This window comes from Jatropha curcas, chromosome 6, assembly GCF_041381405.1.
Source record: "Jatropha curcas cultivar XTBG-Jc1 chromosome 6, XTBG_Jcur_1.0, whole genome shotgun sequence".
NCBI classification, from domain to species: Eukaryota; Viridiplantae; Streptophyta; class Magnoliopsida; order Malpighiales; family Euphorbiaceae; genus Jatropha; species Jatropha curcas.
In genome coordinates this window covers 7,905,728-7,925,003 of record NC_143156.1, presented here as the reverse complement: position 1 = coordinate 7,925,003, position 19,276 = coordinate 7,905,728, and the positions used below count along the sequence as shown (strand labels likewise).

At 31.3% G+C, this 19,276-nt stretch overlaps 2 protein-coding genes across 7 annotated transcripts; one reads left to right on the top strand and one right to left on the bottom strand.

Annotated features, from left to right (window-relative positions):
• The first annotated feature begins 688 nt into the window (after positions 1 to 688).
• TIC21 (translocon at inner membrane of chloroplasts 21) lies at positions 689 to 5,115 on the top strand. The gene is made up of 4 exons (XM_012220421.3): positions 689 to 1,090; positions 1,183 to 1,440; positions 2,968 to 3,171; positions 4,702 to 5,115. The coding sequence occupies exons 1-4, from the start codon at positions 779 to 781 to the stop codon at positions 4,813 to 4,815; spliced, it is 888 nt and encodes a 295-aa protein (XP_012075811.1). The 5' UTR covers positions 689 to 778; the 3' UTR covers positions 4,816 to 5,115.
• Positions 5,116 to 5,591: 476 nt separating this feature from the next.
• Positions 5,592 to 11,069, bottom strand: LOC105637028 (Pentatricopeptide repeat (PPR-like) superfamily protein). 6 transcript variants are annotated; one of them, XM_020680617.3, is made up of 5 exons: positions 9,263 to 11,069; positions 9,080 to 9,156; positions 6,999 to 7,275; positions 6,102 to 6,369; positions 5,592 to 5,851 (listed from the first exon to the last, which is right to left on the bottom strand). In XM_020680617.3, exon 1 carries the CDS (start codon positions 10,849 to 10,851, stop codon positions 9,490 to 9,492), a length of 1,362 nt encoding a protein of 453 aa, XP_020536276.1. In that variant the 5' UTR covers positions 10,852 to 11,069; the 3' UTR covers positions 5,592 to 5,851; positions 6,102 to 6,369; positions 6,999 to 7,275; positions 9,080 to 9,156; positions 9,263 to 9,489. The 6 variants fall into 6 exon arrangements, with proteins under 6 accessions (XP_020536276.1, XP_089578854.1, XP_089578853.1 ...); XM_089722728.1 differs by having other exon boundaries at positions 9,080 to 11,069; XM_089722727.1 differs by having other exon boundaries at positions 6,999 to 9,156.
• Between the last annotated feature and the right edge of the window lie 8,207 nt (positions 11,070 to 19,276).

Below are 19,276 nucleotides of genomic sequence, written 5' to 3'. Positions count from 1 at the left end.
AAACTTGCTTTTTTAAATATATATATATATATATATATATATATATATATATATATATATTTTTTTTTTAAAAAGGTTTAAAACTTTAAACTATATAAAATGAAATTCACTTAAAAATTTTAAATTTGAATAACCTATTATCAACATTTCAAATATAATGATTTAATTTTTAAATTCACATTCAAACAAATTATGATCTTCTATCAGTTGAATCCAATCAAATCGAATTAATATAAAAAAATAATCAAATTTTTATAAAATAAATCAACTTAAATTTATTTATTGATTTATAAAATCAAATCAAAGAGATTCGGTTTTGTGGTTTAATTTTGACTTAATTTTTTATTTAAGTTATTTTAACTTTTAAGATTTTTAGGTTTTCAGTTTTATACAATAAAAACTGACCTCAACTGCAACATTTCAATTTTTTCGATTAAAACTGAAATCAAATCGAATTGTTTAAATTATAACCGAACCAATCGGTTCAGTTTTACCCAATTATGCTCATTCCTATCTGTATCCTTAAATTTTTTTATTTGCTGGGCCATAAAACTAGACACTATTCGGCTTGACTTACTTCATCAAAAACGGTTTTTGGAAATCTAAGCCCATAATCAATGGGCCCACCATGTCAACGGTCCAGATTCAACCGCTGTTTTTTTGCGTAACTAGAAAGAGAAGAAAACAGCCCAAGCAACACAGCAAATCAAGTCATCAACTTCAAGGAAGCTTCACGATCATCAGACTTCACTGCTTTACTTAACACTAATCTTTAGCTATGCAGACGCTACTTCTGCCGGCCGGTCGTTCAGCGGCAGCTGCGACGGCTTTAACACTCTGTCCGCCACTTCCTCTCCTACACCGACACCGGCAAACAACTCTCCAACCACTCAATTCTCCTAACTGTTGGCAAAAACTCAAATTAAAGCAATCAGTCTCATACCCTTGCGCTTCATTGTCTTATGATCCTCTTAAAAGCAGGGATTCGAATCTCTCCTTTACTAAAACAAACGCTTCTTCTCCTTCTTCTCCACTTTCTCCATCTTTCACTCCCTCAAACGACGACGTTGAGAAGGCCAAGCTAGCTCAGGTCCTTTTCTTCTCTCTCTATCTGAAGGATTTGTTTTTTAATTATTTTGTTTAGGTTTTGATTTTTTTTTTTTTTTTTTTTGTTACGTGTAGGTAGCGAAGAGATTAGAAAGTACGTCGAGGTATTTTAAGAGGCTTGGCAGTTTAGGGTTTTGGGGGCAACTGGTATGTACAGTTGTAGCAGCTGTTATTCTTTCGTTTTCTGTTGTAGTCACTGGGAAAATCTCTTCCCCTCCCACTTTCTATGCCACTGCTGGTGGGATCGCAGCTGCATTTATTTCAGTTTTCTGGTCATTTGGGTATATTCGGCTTTCTGATAAGCTCCGGAAAACTGCTAATGACCCTTCAAAGGTATTGTAATTTGAATTATTGTAGAATAATGATTTTCGCATTTGGTAGTTTATTTAATTTGATTATTTGCATAAAACTCTATAACGCTTAATGTACAACAAAATGTTTGGATTGAATGAATGAGGAATTCGTTTCATTTTTAAATAAATTCCATTGATGAGATTCATTTTGTAAGTGAATTCTCAAGTTTGGTTCTAACTAATAATACAGAGTTTATTTGCAAAGTCAACACTTTTAATTAAATCAAAGTTTTATAGGTCATTGCAAATTCTATCAATTTGATAGGATTCGGTTCAAGCATGATCAATTCTGTGGAATTAATGATTATGCCATAATCATTTCATGGAATTCATGTACACCGAACAAGTTAGAGAATTTTGAAGTGATTGGAATAGATAGAATTCTTTTTTAGTCCTTGTGTTTTAAGTTCTGAGTTTCACTTGTGTAATTATATTGCTGAAAGGAAATCTAATATGCTCTCTACCTGTCAATAGTTTGATTTAGCAAATAAATTTTTATGTCTTGTTAATCCTTTAGTGAATTTGTGACCTTTTAGTAAACATCTTCAATAATCTATCAAGTAAAATAGTTCTGACAATTTAAGTCGGTACAGCCTTAGTTGAATTAAAAATCATTTGAAAATGGGTTGAGTCATAGCTATTCCAAATATTCTTTTATATGCATAGCTATTAAGCTTTTATTGTTTACACTTGTGCAATTTTGTGTAAACGAACAAAATGGGCAATAGGTTGGACAAGGTCCATTAATGTACAATGAGAGGTTCATTTTTCTTGCAGTCATTTGTGAAAGTTTGGTACAAAGTGCTGACTTGACCTCAGAAACTAAATGGCTTCACACAAAATTGAGGCACAACATTTGTTGGACCATTAAAGGAACATCAAATTGTGCAAGTATAGTCACTGATATATTGTCTTGTGAAGGGAGAAGAGTGATGAATGAACAATCACTGAACCATTTTTGGTCTTTACAAGGATGCTGTTTTCCTTTGTTAAGTCTTGCTAATGACTATGGACTCCTGATTGCTGAGTGTCTTCTTGAAGTGACTTTTAAATTGTATTTGAGCTGAGGGTGTCCCTATTTTTTCTCTTCTATGTTATGAATTTCATTGGATCATGCAACTAAGATAATATCCGTTTTTTAGAAAGAAATTCTTTAAGTGTGAAAGGTCAAAACTATGAGATGGTGAGCTCCTACTATACACATCCTCTTCCCGACCTTCATGTACGCTTTGGTTTCTCAAATGTTAATGCTAGAAAAGAATAAATTCACCACTCCAATTGCATATGCGCCTAACAGGTCATTTTGTATAGTGACTGACCCTTGCTAAAATTCTGCATGTTCCTTTTTAAGTGCCATCATCAAGGTCTTTGTCTTTGTTACCATGCTGCCTTAAACTTCAAAATTGCAACAAACAATTTTCCTTTGTCACGACTGAAATGCTTTTACATACCTCTTATATGATATTTCTCATGTGCTTTAGATTCCATTAATTGTTTGTGATTGCAGGCACCTCCTCGTGCTGATGTGGTGAAGAGCTTGAAAAATGGCATAGTAGTGAATTTGTTGGGAATGGGAGCTGCTATTCTCGGTATGCAAGCAACAGTGGGATTATTGGTTGCAAAGGCTCTTACTTCTTCTGCAAATCCTTATTACCAGGGAATTTCCCCTGGTTACAGTCCAGTCCTTGCATTGGACGTATTTTTGGTGCAGGTACAAATCATATTCTCATTTTCTTATTGCAAATCTCTATTGAAGATTAACTTATCCAATTCCCAAGTGCAAACTTCCCACAATAAGATCATAAGAAAAGCCATATTAAGAAATCTTGGTGTTTCTTGTTCTAAATGTCAAATTGGATCTGTTAAATTTATCAGTCAAGTTCATAGACAACTAAAACAAGTAAATTAAGAAAAAAAAAAGAATAAATTAAATCGGACATATTTTATAACAGTGCTTACATTCTAAGTGTTTCCTTTACCTTCATCCTTGGTACTACTCATTTGTCAATTTTCATATCTGAGAGAGTGGGAAGAATCTTTTATTGTTAAAAGAAAAGGAGGGATTTCTTTTGTGCTTTTCTAAAATCATGTCGTGTCGAATAGAAGAAATGGCTGCCTTTGTGAAATGGAGTTGATAAGAATAACCTCTCAAAATAATGTTGTACAAAGGAAATCACAAAGAAAATAAAAGGATCTTGACTCGCCAAAATTGATAAAACTGCCTTTCCTAATTAGCCACTGTTGTTAAAACACTTGAATGTTGTTTCTTTTCTGATTTATATCAGTCATTCAATATGAAAATTGAGTAGACCTCTGTTGCTCCCTTTTTGATTTACCTCAATGCATCTCTGTTGGGTCAATAATGGACTTTTGAAGTAGTTATGGATTGTGAATGATCCTCTAAATATGGCAAGAAATTATGAAAAGCCAAATGTACCTTATTGCACATAATATTTTACTTGTGCAAGAAATACAGATTAAACATATAACCAGGCAATTAGTTTTGGTTAAATAATATAATGGACTGTCAAACAGTTGGAAGGTTCAGAAATTGTGTCCAAAGCATTGAGGCAACAAGGATGATAACTTGTTACAGAGACATTGGAAAAACAAGCGATAAGTTATTTTGTGATATAAGTGATGTCATCAATATTGTTACTATACGAATAAATAAAGGAAAAAGCATCTTTGGACTCCTGGACTCTTGAACAAATCATGTTTTGTTCATGAAGTTTCTGAATATCTATTGTTCCACATTGACGACTTATTTTATGGTAAAAGTAATATTGATGAGAAATTCATAAATTGCTGTTCAGAAACTTATGCTCGTAAATTATTGAAGCTACATAAAAGGAACAATTGATTTTTATGCTCCTAAACTTTCCAGTTTTATCTGTTAAATGCTGCAATTTTTTGAAAGGGTGCGAGTTTTTAGCAACTTGTTAAAAAAATTCCCAAATTTTATTTTTTTCCATAAGAGAATCCTTCATGTGAAACAGCAAAAATTAAGAGCTTAATAGACAAAAATGGCAAGCGTAGGAACCTCCAAAATGGAATTTCGATGAAAAATAAAAATTTGTGGAGTGGTTGCTAATGTATTGTGATGTATGTAACTATGTATATCCCCATATCATCCTAAGTTCTTGGGAAAATTTCTTTATACAGTTTTAAGTGGGGATGCATGGTCTGATACAAGTTACATGATTGTTTTTATTCTGATTATCTTATTTCTATCATACAGGCATCAGCAAACACCATCCTTTCTCATTTTCTGGGGCTTGTTTTCTCCTTGGAGTTGTTGCGCTCAGTGACATTACCAGCTGTAGAAAGTATTCCTGTCCCAAGAGTTGCATAATATCTTTCTTGTACCAATTGCCAGGTGAAAAAATTGATTTTGCAGCTGAAATGTAGAACCTTCACTTTAAGGTTTACTCAAATATGGGAAAAAGAAAATGTGCGTTTTTAGTTTAAGGTCTTGTAAAGCACCATTTGAGTGAAATTTCATTGATTTTAAATATTTGAGTTAACCTACCGATGACAAATTAGAGCTCCAATGCACAGTCTGTGTAAGCCTGCAAGGGTAGGTCCATTATCATATCATGTATGTTGCCAATCTGTTAATAAATCTCATCAAGAAAGAGAACTTTGTGCGAAACCTCTGTTACATTTGTGCTGGAATGTTTTGTTTTGACTAGTCTTGAGAAATCTGCTGGCAAAAATACTCCCACTTGATTTGCGAAACCGATTGGAAGAAACAGCAACTAGTAGGTGAAAAGCAAAAGCTATTTGCCTGCAAGTAATGCGATTAGGTGTAAAGTTGGGCATCCAATTCAGGCATGGAGAAAGAATTATCACCGTTGGATTAGTATTGCTATAATTGCTACCCAGCTTTCCTTATGGCCTTTAGGAGGAATAAGCCTTCCATTTTGTCTTTGGTTGATGATTTAGATTACTGTCTGGTTGGACACTCGGTCGAAATAACTTGCCAATTTGATTGAACTGATTCAAAATGATGAAGAATTTTTGTTTTAACAGCCAAAAACGTATTGTAGATTGGTAAAATTTGAATGTGGAGCCTACTTTAAAATAGCCTCACTGTTACCATTCATTGAGTTAATGAAACTGCCAAACTGGTTATTTGGAAAAATAAAAAATTTTTATTGCCAAAATTTGTTCAGTTCACTATTTAAATAACATTATGGGTTACACAGGAAATAATAACACAATATCACTATATTTCTTTGCTCTTCTTCAAACAAGATTAGCTAAATTTATTACAAACGCCTAATGTGTCAGATTCATGACTAGATTATGAAGTTTGAAGTCCAGGCCTCAGCTTTAGGGCATTATATTGTAAAGGTACTTTTGTGCATGTTAATAACCCACAACACCTGCATGATGAAAGAAGAAGTTATAACGTGAATTCAACATGCAAAGCATAAACACAATTTTGAAACGTTTAGCTTCAATTTCAGTTGGTTAATGATTAGAGTAACAACTAAACTTATGATATTAAATAACGTTAAGAAGAGCTTTAAAAATAAATAATAATAGTGCAAAAATCCTTTATTAGGAGCATCTTCATCTCCATTGATTCTACATATCTTGCATGTACCCAAATACATCAGCTCAAGAATTTACCTTGATAGCATCCCATATGTGGTTCCTCTGGAGTTGTGGCACTTTCCATGTAAATGCTCTTGCACTGGACAAATATTAGGATCACGACTAATTTTCCCAAGATGCCTTGAGAATGACAACACAACAATTCTTCTAAAAGGTAACTTTCATCTTTTCTCCATTTCCTAATCCCACATCTTAGTTTTTTGGTTCCCCCCTTGCACTTTTTTCTTCTCGTTAATAGTGTTTGTATTCTCCTTTTTCTTCTTTTCCTTTTCCCAAGGAAATCCTGCAAAAGGTTTTGGTTAAAGCTTCACAATTTAGACAGTTGAAATTTATCATTGGAAATCTGCAGTTAATCATGCCTATCAATTGAAAGTCCTACTTATGGAATAGGCCAGTCCATCGGATGTTACATGTTAAGATGAAACAAGTGAAATACACAGACTATTTCTATATTGTCATGGACACTGATGAAAGGGCCTTCAAAATATAAACAGGCTACTTCAGTATCTTTGATATGCTCATTTTATGTTGCATGTTTTTTTTAATCATAGCCCTACACTCCAAATTATAGAACACATCCATCTCAATCACCATTTTTTATTGATTTTTATCTTCTGCCTAATAGAAATGGCACAGCCCTCTGATGGAGGTCTTCCATATTCAACTGTTACTAAAAGGTATAGCTTTCACACTCAAGGAAACAAAGGGACACCAAAGAAAATGGAAAGCAAACTAGCTGCACATACTTTTCAGCAAGTCAAAATGGCATATCTCACCATGATGAAGAATTTTTACCACATATGCTTAAAGAAGACAGACCAGCAAAGCAAAAACATTCCAAAAGCCTACACATGCCTTGATCTAAATTAGAAGCAACCAAACAAGCAAAATCTATTCCAATTTAGTGAATACCTGCAGCAATTTCTCTTACATCATGATCTCACATAAACTCAAATTATGGTGGAATTGGAATATCATCTGGTGGCAAATTTTGAATTGTTCAGTTGCTAGAGGAATAGTAGAAGTACCAATTGAAGTATTTTGTTCTGATGCGCCAAATGAGAGGTAGGATCTTAAACCCCCTTTCCATGTCCCCGACCTGATGCTTCACAGGTGCTATAAATACATGTTATTGGACCTTGGCATAGAACCCTACCCGTTTCCCAATTTGGTTGAATTCCCTGCATACCTATAACAAAAGATAAAAAGTTGAGAACCATCAAGTAAAAGCAACATTTTACAAATGGTAAAGGACAATGGATTTAAGACAACCATATTAATTTATGTTTAATTTATAGAATTTATAACACCAACAAACCTTTGGAGAGAAAAAAACTAAGCTAGCAACACAATTGAAAATGCAATACCCATGAAGCCAAAGAAACTTGACGAGATCCAAATCATTGAGAAAAGGAGATGACATCTTGCAAAACTTTTTTGTGATCTCATTAAGGTTTAGTAACTAAAACAAGAAGCAGATTTGCAACAAAAATACACTGAGCAGATTCTGCAGAAACCAGATATGCAAAAACCAGAATGTGCAGAAACCATATCCCACAGAAATCAGAACTTGCAAAACACAATCTACATAATTTCTCATGCTAAATCAGCAGCAAAAGATTGCCCTGCTTCCATCTCACTACTAAGAAAAAAGAGGTAAAAACAACTTAAAAGCCAAGCTTTGAGAGATCATTGAATGTTATGACTTTCTGTATTTCAATCCCATGTACCAGAGGTTTGGTTAGGATTGGAATTAAATAATGTCATGCAATAATCTTAAAAACTTAAGACGAAAGTATACAATGCTAAAGGATTTCTTAGAATAGCTGTTGAAGCTGAAAAAACGACTTGTAAAATTTCGTGAAAACCTATAACATTGAAATGTAAACAATCCAAGTACCCATAAAGAAGACAACAGAAATTAAAAACTCTTGTCATGCAAAATGAATTAATCATGTGAACAGTTTCAAAATATCTTGACAATAGTAAGTGCAGTGGTAGTTCTACACCTTAACAAAAGAACCTAAATACCTCTCAAGTCCATATAAATATTAGAAGACACAAGAAAAGTACTTTACCTAAGTTTAAAAATAAATACTCAGAGAGGCATGCAAGGAAGGCCACCACAAGGAACAACAATTAAACATGCTCATGAGCCCTAAAGAAAGCCTCTACAATATCAAGATGCGTTAGCAAATATGGCAAGTCTGACATCCAAATCATTCAAAATAGCAATACTTAGGCACATTACATGACCACATAGTTCCGCCACATAGTTAGATTCTAATGAAGCCTCTTCACCTACAATACTAGTTCAACTGGAAGTGCTATTTCCCCTTTTTGGGAAAATGCCCTCAAACTCTTCAAACGACTGCATTGATCACCATTTTAACATCTATATACAAAAGAAAGAGCCTTTATGCCGACAATGGCATGAAGGGGCTTATTAAGACATTTCCAAAGAATTATCTGATTCAATAGCAAGGGATTCAATAAGAGCCAGGAGAAGAGAAGATTTGATCAAAAGAAAAAGTAAGACCATAAAAATTAGGAGATTTTTCTGGACAAAATGGTGAGCAACTAGCCAATTCCCTACTACTTCAACACTTAGCAAAAGATCAAAAGCCAGTATCCCCATCGGGAACCAAGATTCTTTGCAATGTTAATATAGTCATGAAAGCAAATGCAAAAAAAAAGGTGTCGAGCAGTAAGATTGCATAACCAAGTTTCACAAGGATTATTAAGTGGTATTAACTATGAAAGAATTAAATCAGTTCCTTTTTTCTTGAATTTTACAAAAGCATAGGGCGTGCTTTTTCATTCATAACCAAATTTCAAGTTTACTTGGCACAATAAGGACTGATTTTTGAAATTGCATCAACCAACAAAAGGAGATATTCTTTATGACAAAACTGAGTCTCATTCACAAGCTCAACAAATAAATCCACACCACAAATGAGAGAAATAGAGATGAAAACAGTGAAAAATCGCACCTTGCAGCCAGATTAGACCTAATAGGAGAGAAATTTGAAGATGGATTACCAATATGCACTGAGTAAGAAATCAAAACCTACAAGTTTATGCTATCTAGGATTAGGATTCGGAATAAATTCACTCCATTTGCATCTTCTGGTAATACGACTGATAAAGTGAGAAAAAGAGAAGTGAGAATTAACCTAGCTTCCAGTGAGCAACATTGCAGAGAGCTTCTTTGAGTGTGTTTCATCCATCCTTTCTAATCAAATGATTTTTTACGAAATGGAATGGAGGAAATTAATGAAAAAATGCCTATAGAATCAGAAAGATTCAATTCAAAAAGAATGATAATCAGATTAAGTGAACTTTCAGGAGTAAAAAAAATCTTGACTTCCAAAACTGCATCTAAAGGGGTACAGAGGAATCATCAATGTAGTTTCACAAGCAATCGAATTTTTGATCTAAGGTTCCTTGCTTCTTTATGGAAACCAGAATAATGAAGACCATCAATCACAGCCCGCTTAACTGATGGAAGCATTTTCATGCCACTTTTTAAACAAGAGAATAAGAGCTTGGATGCACAAAGGAACCTTCTAGCCTTGCAAAGATTGTGGATTAAGGAAGAGTAGGTAAATGAATCCGCAGCCTCCATTGATTCAAACTTTTTCAAAGCATGATCAATCTCACCAGCTTTGCCCAACCCATCAATCACAGAATTTAAAGCAACCAAGTGCGAATGTAGACCCATCTCCTTCATATGCTGTTGTGCCCCCTGGATATTACCTGTCTTACACATATTATCTATCAAAATTGTGTGTGTATACTCATCACATTCTAACCCTCCTTTTTGTATTTCACCAAGCAATTGATATACAGCTTCCACGTTACCTTCTTTACAATACAAATTAAGTAGCGTATTATAAGAAACTAAATCATGCTCAACACCACTTCTCACCATCTTCTCCATATAATAAGTTGCCTCTTTGATCCTACCAATCTTGACTAAAGCTCCTACTACAGTGCAATATGCAAAGCCGTCATAAGTATAACCTTTATCACTCATCTCTTGCAATATCTCAAGCGCTTGTTCAAAATTCCTAGATCTCAAGCAGAATTTCAAAACCGTAGTATAAGTTACGGCATTTGGCGCATAACCAGATGCTGCAAGCTCTTTAAGGATTCTCCTTGCTGTCCCCAATCTCCCAGCTTTACAGAACCAACTAAGAAGAATATTATAAGTAACCAGTCCTGGAACAAACCCATTCCTTTGTAAATCCCGAAGCCACCTAAGTGCATTATCCGTATAACCATTCATGCAAAGACCATTAATCATAATATTAAAAGTAGTCGGACATGGGAGTAAACCATGATAAAAAATACCTTCAAAAAACCGGGTTGCTTCTTCAGGATTTCCTAACTTAAAGAAGCAATGAATCAAAGTATTAAAAGTCCAAATATCAGGAACAATACCCAATTCGAGCATTTCATCAAACAGTTCACTGGATTTCGAGAATAAGCAGTTTCTAGCCGCACCAGCTATCAAAGAATTGTATGTAACAACATCTGGGTTTATACCAGCTTGTGTCATTCTACCAAGAACTGAATATGCAGCAACAAAGCTATCCAGACGAGAGTAAGCATCAATTAGAGAATTATAAGTAACAACATCAGGTGATAGCCCTAATCTTATACCATCAATAAGGGCTGATTCTGCTCTTTCTAATTGTCGTGCTCTTCCAAAAGATGCTATGCATATGTTTAATAATCTGGTGGACAGTCTACAAGCCATTCTTTGTAAAGTTTTTCTATCAACTAATAATAAGAAACTAGAAAAGAGGAAAATTGCGTACTAACAACGATTATGAAATTGATGGTATTGTTAATCTTCTTCTTCTTCTTCTTCTTCTTTTTCTTGAACTTGGGCGATTAGTATTTTCCTCTTCTTCTTTAATTTGTGCAATCGGAAGTATTTCTGTCGAAGAGCAGTATTATTCTGAATCTGAAATGAAAATATAGAATGGTCCCGGGCAACTAACCTAAAACGCTGTAGTTTCAATCTGAAACTATACCGTCTAATAGCATAAATACTTATTCTATTAATAAAAACCATTGCTCTATGCCATTGATTAAGAATAGATTAGATTATTTTTAATTCTTTTTTAAATCAATTATCAGTAATAAATATTAACATGTTTAAAATTCAATTTCTAATATAAAATATGGATAAAATTATAGTACAGAATAAAAAAATTTTGTATCTATAAAGAAGTCTTTTTACACCATTAGATTTCAATAACTTTTTATATCAACCGTTAGATTTGATTAAAATAAGAATTCTTATTACTTGTAGATTAGGTTAACAATATTTTAATAGTAAATTAAAAAATAATATATTAACAATTTTTTTTTTATTTTTATAAATATAATAAAATTTTCAATCTTAATATTTCTTCTAAGGACTCGAAATAAAACATTTGTTCTCCTATCCAACAAAATATTTAATTTGTTTTTCTCCTTAATATCATAATAAGCTAACTATTAATAAAAATAATTTAATATTATCACTATTAAAATAATACAATCTAAAGTATTTTGTAACTCATAATTATTATATTAGGAAAAAACGTGTATTGACAATTTATTTTATGTCAATTTGCCTTTCACAATTAGATTCATATTAAGTATTGTTATTATTAAATTTATATTATTTTAAACTAAGATATAATTGGGCATCAAAATTATTTCAAAGTTCTATATCATTATCAATTAAAAGATACTGTTATTCTCTAAAAAAATATAGTTATACGTGAATTATAATTTTTGTTACTAGAAATATGATATGAATTTTTATTATTTTTATAGATTTTTGAAATTCATAGCTCTTCTTATAATTTTTTTTTTATTTTTTTAACATATAATATTTTTTTTATAAAAAGAAAAGTTATTGAACCATTTCTTTTATATTAAGAAAGAACGAATAAATTTGTACTATTTAAAAAGAATAGTCTATCCAAAAAATTTTGAAACAAAATATATTTGAAAATAACTTACAAAAAAGAGATAATCAACCTGTTATAACAGATTTATTTACCACATGTTATTAAATTGTAAATTATGTATCCGTACATAAATAAGTGTTTTTGTTTTGCTCGTCATTTTGTAGGGGGTGAAATCCCTAGATATTTGTTACTCATCGGAAATAAATGATGATTGTTCCTAAAAAAAAAAAAAAAAAGAAATAAGTGTTTTTATATAGTAGGAAAAGCCATAATATATATTATGTCAATCATGCTGGACCATGTAGTTAATCTTCTTGCAATCTTGTAAAATATACTGAGATATAATTATTTTTACATATTTTAATAAAAAAAATTATAACTTAATTAGTTTATAATTCTTACCAAATTCATTGTCAGGCATGACCACAGTTCTAAAATCACCGGTTCCAATTATAAAAAATGTGGAACCATAATTAAACCGCTTTTAGATAGTTTCTAAAACGGTTTTGGAACCGCCAGTTTCAGTTCTATTCCAGTTATGAACCGCAATTAAATAATATATTTTAAAATTTTTAAAATAGTTTTTTAATTTGTAGCTTGAACAAATATTTATTATTATTATTGGAAAAAACTAAACCAATTTAATAAAATTTTTTAAAAATTACTTTAAAAAATTATAAAAAAATAAATTAAAAGTTCCTTAATGATATGTTTTTCACGATTTCAAATCGGAACCGAACTAAAATCTACGATTTCGGAATCAAAATTAGAGCCAATATTAATTGGTTCGATTTTAGTTCAGTTCCGATTTAAAACTAAAGTGTGGTCATCCCTATTGATATGAACAGTGTTTGACAATTCTACCCTTTTGATTACACACCAAAATTTTAATCTTTTATGCAAATATAAATATGGACTTTGCTGATCCACCTTCGCTAAGTGAGGATGACAATAGTTAGCCCATCCAATATCTAACATATCCATAAATCAATTGGCCCACGCTGCATTATTTTGTAAATTAAGATGGAGTGCATTGCATTTCTTAATTAACTCCATTTTATTAATTCATTAGGCGAAAAATCAAATTGTATTTCTTTGTGGGTATTTTAGTGAAAAGTCCAATGATCATGAGTCACAAGTGTTAATGAAATCTTGTAATGAATATTTGATTTATTCAGTTGGCTAAAGGAATTGAAAATTTAAATCAAGCAAATTAACTATAAAAGATTGAGGAATATCAATCTAATAAAAAATAGCATGAAGAAAACCTTGAAAAGAAAATTTATATATGGTGAGATACGACCACAGTTTTAGAACTGTCGGTTCTGATTATAAAAAAGGTGGAACTTGAATCAAGCTACTTTTAGGATTGAATATGATGTAATGTAATATGGTCAGGTAAAAACGAGTATATATTGAAAAGGAAAAAAAAAAAAAAAGTGTTGCATTTAAATAAAAAAAAAATTGAAGAAACATAAATATAAATATATTAGATATAAATAAGAAAAATTCAAAAGTTTAAAAGTTAATTGAAGTTATTTAACATGCGGAACAATGATTAGTAATTCTAATGAGTTTTAATGTGTGAAAAAAAAAATGTTATATAAATGTTTTTATGTATTTTAAAAATTATTTCAAAATTAGGATAATGATCTTGTTTTTCTTGTTAAATCAATTAATATCCTAATTAAAAAAATAAACATTTAAAATTTTAAAATGCTTAATTATCTATATGTATTTATTTTAATAAATTATATCAAATCAACTAATAAAATGTAATTTTTTTAGATGAATAAAATGTAATTTTTTAAATTGTCTATGAATAAGGTTATTTTAGAAAATTTTAAATTTTATTAAAGACACTATCAGAAATCTCATTATTCTCCAATTCACACATTTATTTACAGTATAGATTATTACTCAAATTGTATAATTAGTCAATATATTAAAATTTATAGTTTTTTTGTACATATTAAACTTTGCAGTTTAATAATATTTAAATATTTTGGAATAATCATAATTATAGAGTTCTATCACAATATCTAATGAGAACGTTGATAATCTATTTAACTTATTTAATTATAGAAAAAATAATACCACATCTATTCCATAATACTTGTTACATTTGGAATTCCACGTCATTAAAGAAAACCATTAAATTTGTCTAAGTTACAATAAATTATTGAGTAAATTGACTATATTACCCTTAATAATACTCCTATATCTAAACATCAAATAATTATTCACCATGTTCAAGGGTAAACATAGAAAAAAAAAATTATTACTCCTTGAAACTACAGATGTGACAAGTATTTTGAAACAAACTATTTTCTTAAATGTGACAAGTATTATGAAACGGAGATAGTAATATATTTCATATTTTCTCAGCATTTAATTTTAAAATATCACATTATTAAATAATTTATTGGGCTTAATATGAATTTAATATAATCATCGATTTCAGTATTTAAACTCATTAGTATGTTGATGATCTTTTAAATATCAGAACAATATATAATACATTTTTTATCTTATCAGAAGCAATATTCACAGCAATATACAAGTGCTATTCTCATAATTACTCTTTATAGGAACAAAGATTTTGGGAAAATTTTTATAGTTATGCCCTTTATATTAGAATCCAAATTGATTGATTGTAGGCCTCGAAAAATGAAAAGTACAAAGAATTATTTATTTTTGAACTATTACTTCATTTAATTTTGGAATATTATTATATTTAGCAATCATTATTATAATGTGGATTATTGCTTTATTCATATAAATTCGTATACAAAATTGTTATGAACTTATCATTTTTACTCAATTATTTTAAGTAATCATTTATATAGTGTTGTAAAAGTGTCGAATCATATGTTAATTTTTTTAAAAAATACATATTGATATGAATTATCTTCAATTAAATAGCAACAATCAAAAGTATTCATTGAAATTATAATATATCATAAATGAAAAAATGGAAAAAATATATTCGTACCCCTATGTTTTAACTAAATTAACTACTCTACTCTTACATTTTTAGAAAATACTCTACTGTACACTCATGGTTTAAGTCTATTACACTGACAAGTGCTTTTATCCATTTTTTTCATTTTCAAAGTGCAAGTCAATAAAATATTTGGCAATCCAATAGGAGAGAATGAAATATATGTCAAGAATTCCCCTTTCACTATCAACTACTAAATATATGTCAAGAATTCCTCTTTCACTATCAACTACTTCCTCTAATTCATGGAAATTTCTTGATTTTCTATGAATTTTCTTTTCTCTTTCAAAACGGTTGATAATGGTGAGAGGTTGTACATGTGAAACGATCCAAAAAATATTTTACAAAGATTTTTCATTTAAAAATTTAATCATAAATTCTAACAAATGAAATTCAATGGAAAATATTTTATTATTGTTAAACTAGACCTATAAACTAGTTTGAATTTTTCGAAAACCAAGTGAAAACCCGTAAACCGAGTCAAATCACCGAATTAGATCAAATCGGTTCTAATCGAACTGGAACAGTATAGAAACCCCATATTTTTTTTCTTCTTCTTCTTCCTCTCATGCGCGCCCGCTCACCTCTCTCCCTTTCCCTCCGTTTTTCGGCCATCGGCCACGAAATCTGACAAACAAGCACTCTACCTTCATCCTCTCGTCGAAGCGAGCTTCTCTATGGGTTTGGTTCACGTGATAGGTGCCTGAATCGAGAGAGATTGTGGTTGGAAGATTGCATCATTGTGCGATGGAGTTTTTCGACGAAATCTCATCGTTCCGTTGACTTCAAGTGCTGGGATGGTCTCAATCGACACCTAGTCGCCTCCTGAACAATTTCCCTCCATTAATTCTGGCGATGGAGCATTGAGGATGAAACCACCATTAGAGGCGGAGATACAACCTCTATCGAGCCCAATCCGACGAGTTAGAGGTCTAATCTCGCTCAATTAACGCCAAAAATAAAATCTCTAGCGAAATTCAAGTCAGGTGGTGGTGTCTTTACAAAATTTTGGGCTGTTTGGATTTTTGGGCCACCGTGGATGGCGGTTGGCGACACTCCTGCGAGGCCCCAACAGGCAGAATCATCTTACCCTTGCACTAATCATGCAATTATAATTCGATTTTTGATTGGTACGCTCTAAGACCCAGTTTCAAAATTTTCAATATAAATTCCAATTTGAAATTATTAGTTGTTTAATTTGATTTCGAATAGATAGATAAATATGCTTAATTTTGAAAATTAAGCATACAACGCATTTAGAATATTTTAGCCTTTATGTTAGAGTAGTTGAATATTTAAGTAGATTTAATTAAATAAAAAGAAATTATATTATTTGAGTAGCTTTATATATAAATAAAATATTTTAGTTTTTTATAAAGAAATTAATTTTGATTAGTTTACGGTATTTATGGTAGCCGATTGCGATTAATTATTTGGTTTAGGATTTAGAATTATTAAGTGCATATATGTGTGTGTGATGGTTGATACATGTTGTTTAAGGTGGATGGGTTAATTTGATTGATTGCCCAACGAATGAACTGTGTGAATTGAGTAAATGTTTAGATGAATGAAAAATGGTTATGGCGGACGGGATTATGGATGAGCTTTGAAAATCTATTATTGAATTGTAGTCTTAAGTAGGTGGTTTAATCTAATTTTAGGAGAGTTTCTGCCGAAATTTCGCTAAAATCTACGCTAGATATATTTAATGGTTAAACTAATAGGCTTATTTGGAATAATTCTTTAACCTGATATATTTAAGATAAAGTATTTAATTTAATTCAATTCTCTCCTCTTCTTCGAATGTCATTTGGTTTAGATCACTATAGTTGTACACTGCTTCAAAGAGTTAGGACCCGAAATTAGGATGTCTTTCCCATTAAGCTATGTAAGTAATAATAGGTAGTATATATACCATATGCATCATACATAAACTCATTCCTATGCAATGCTTCGTCTTTATTTGTTTATTTATTTATTTACTTGTTTATTTATTTTTCAAGTATTAATTATTATATTATAGCATCTGCTTTTATATATTTATTAGTACCTATATGTGAATGTCTAATTGTGCACTTGCATTATGATATTTAATTGTTTGATGTACTTGCATATAATTACATTGCTTGATTACATGTGTTGTGATAATAATGTTTCTTGTTTGTGTAGAATTGGGATGAAGTGGGTCACATGGGTTTGTAAGGACGGTTCCGAAAATGATGAAAATATGAAATTTAACCGTCGGCCATATATGGGGAGATCGGCGCCACCGTGTGCACCTGATGATATGGATTATATGGAAAACCACAAGGTGGTCTCCTGATGGTATGGAAAAGAAAAGAGAGTATAAAAAAAATGAATGAATGAATGAATGACATGAAATGAGAGGGCTGGTCAAGTGAGGATTAGACCGGTTGGCCAGGTATGTGGGATCGGCTCCCTGGTGCACACGTCATGAGAGGATGGGCCATGTTTGAGGACGACTCTTTGGGGGGTTCCAGTGATGCCACTGACCAATCTCCACGTGTTTGATTACTTGAATGTGTGATTGTTTATGGGTGCTGATGATATACCATTTGTTTGATTGGATGAGTGCTCATTTTAGTACTTCAGGAAGCATTTTGTGTGAATGCTTGTGTTATGCATTAATTATTATCATTGTTAAGCTCACATTTCTTTTATTTAAATTCTTCTAGAAAGTAGATTCTTTTGCTCGGTTAGAGCTCTGTCTCCTTCCCCGCAGAGCTATAAAATTAACTTTTAAAATTATCAGTTATTTAATTATGTAGCTATATGTATTAAAACTTATTTATACTTATCTGTTAGTGAACTTCGCAGTTGTAGAATTGTAACCGACAAAATGTATGAGGAGGTTTAGTTATTTACTTTTTTGTGAATGCATGAATCTGTTAGCCCACATTAAGGATGTTTTGAATTATAATTGGGTCCAAACTATAAAATGTTTAAGACGTTACGTTTGGGCCGAAGTATAATACAATTATGAGATTTATTGTGCATGGCAATATGGACCAAATTGAAATTCATATTTATATGGTTAAATTTTAGTGGTTCAAGCTTACTATAGGCCTCGGTGGCCTTAAGCTTACCTGGACCCTACTGCCGGTCTGGCCATGGAAACGGGTCGTGACAACATCTTACCATTTTCCTCCTAACTGAGGTGTTTTCTTTAATTTTATTTTTTAGTTAGGATTAATATTGTCATTTCACGGATGTTTTAATGTCTGAAAATGAATAATTGAACGGAAACATATGTCATTGTAACGGACCTAAACCATGAGCGTATAGTAGTGTATTTTCTAAAATATAAGGGTAGAGTAGTTAATTTAGTTAAAATATAGGAGTACAATTATAAAAGTCTCAATTAAATAAGATTTGTAATTAGTAGTTTGAGATATAGGTTTTTTAAAAAAATTATATAATAATAAAATATAAAAATTCCTAATGCTACCTCACGACTAACCAAGAGGAATCCTGCTTTTAAATACTAAAACGCATGCCAAAAGCACTATTCACATATGCAGATTTAACCTTCTCTTTTTTATGCTATTATTATTTTACCCTTTTGAGTAGTAGTCGACAACTCTAGATATTTTTTTTTTTCTTGCCGACTTTACATTCTCCAAAATCCATCGACTTCACTCTCATCTTTTTCATGTGCTAATGATGTCTCGTGGCGAAATAAGAGGAAAGTCCTACCTATATATACTAAAACGCATGCCAAAAATACTGTTCGCATGAATAGTGTACCGATTTAACCTTCTCTTTTTTATGATATTATTATTTTACCTTTTTGAGTAGTAGCAAACAACCCTAGATCTTTACATTTTTTCCTACCGACTTTATTTTCACCAAAATCTATCTACTTCACTCTCATCTTTCCTATATATCTCTTCTAGATCAAACTTCATCTTTCAGGTAATTTTCCCTTTTTTGCCTTTATTATCTTCTTAATTTCTATTATTTTGTTTTTTTTTCTATAAGAAACTTAAAACATATTCTTTTTCTGATTACAAATTTCGGTCTTTTCTTTCTTTCACAATAAATTTTGAAACGAGAGAAACTTAACTTCTTATTCTTTTATTTTGCACGAAACCCATATCCAGATTTGTTGCTAGATTTGCTTACGATATGAGATATTCTATGGCGACTTTTGATATTCATCTATCATCTTTTGTGGTTACTATTATTAG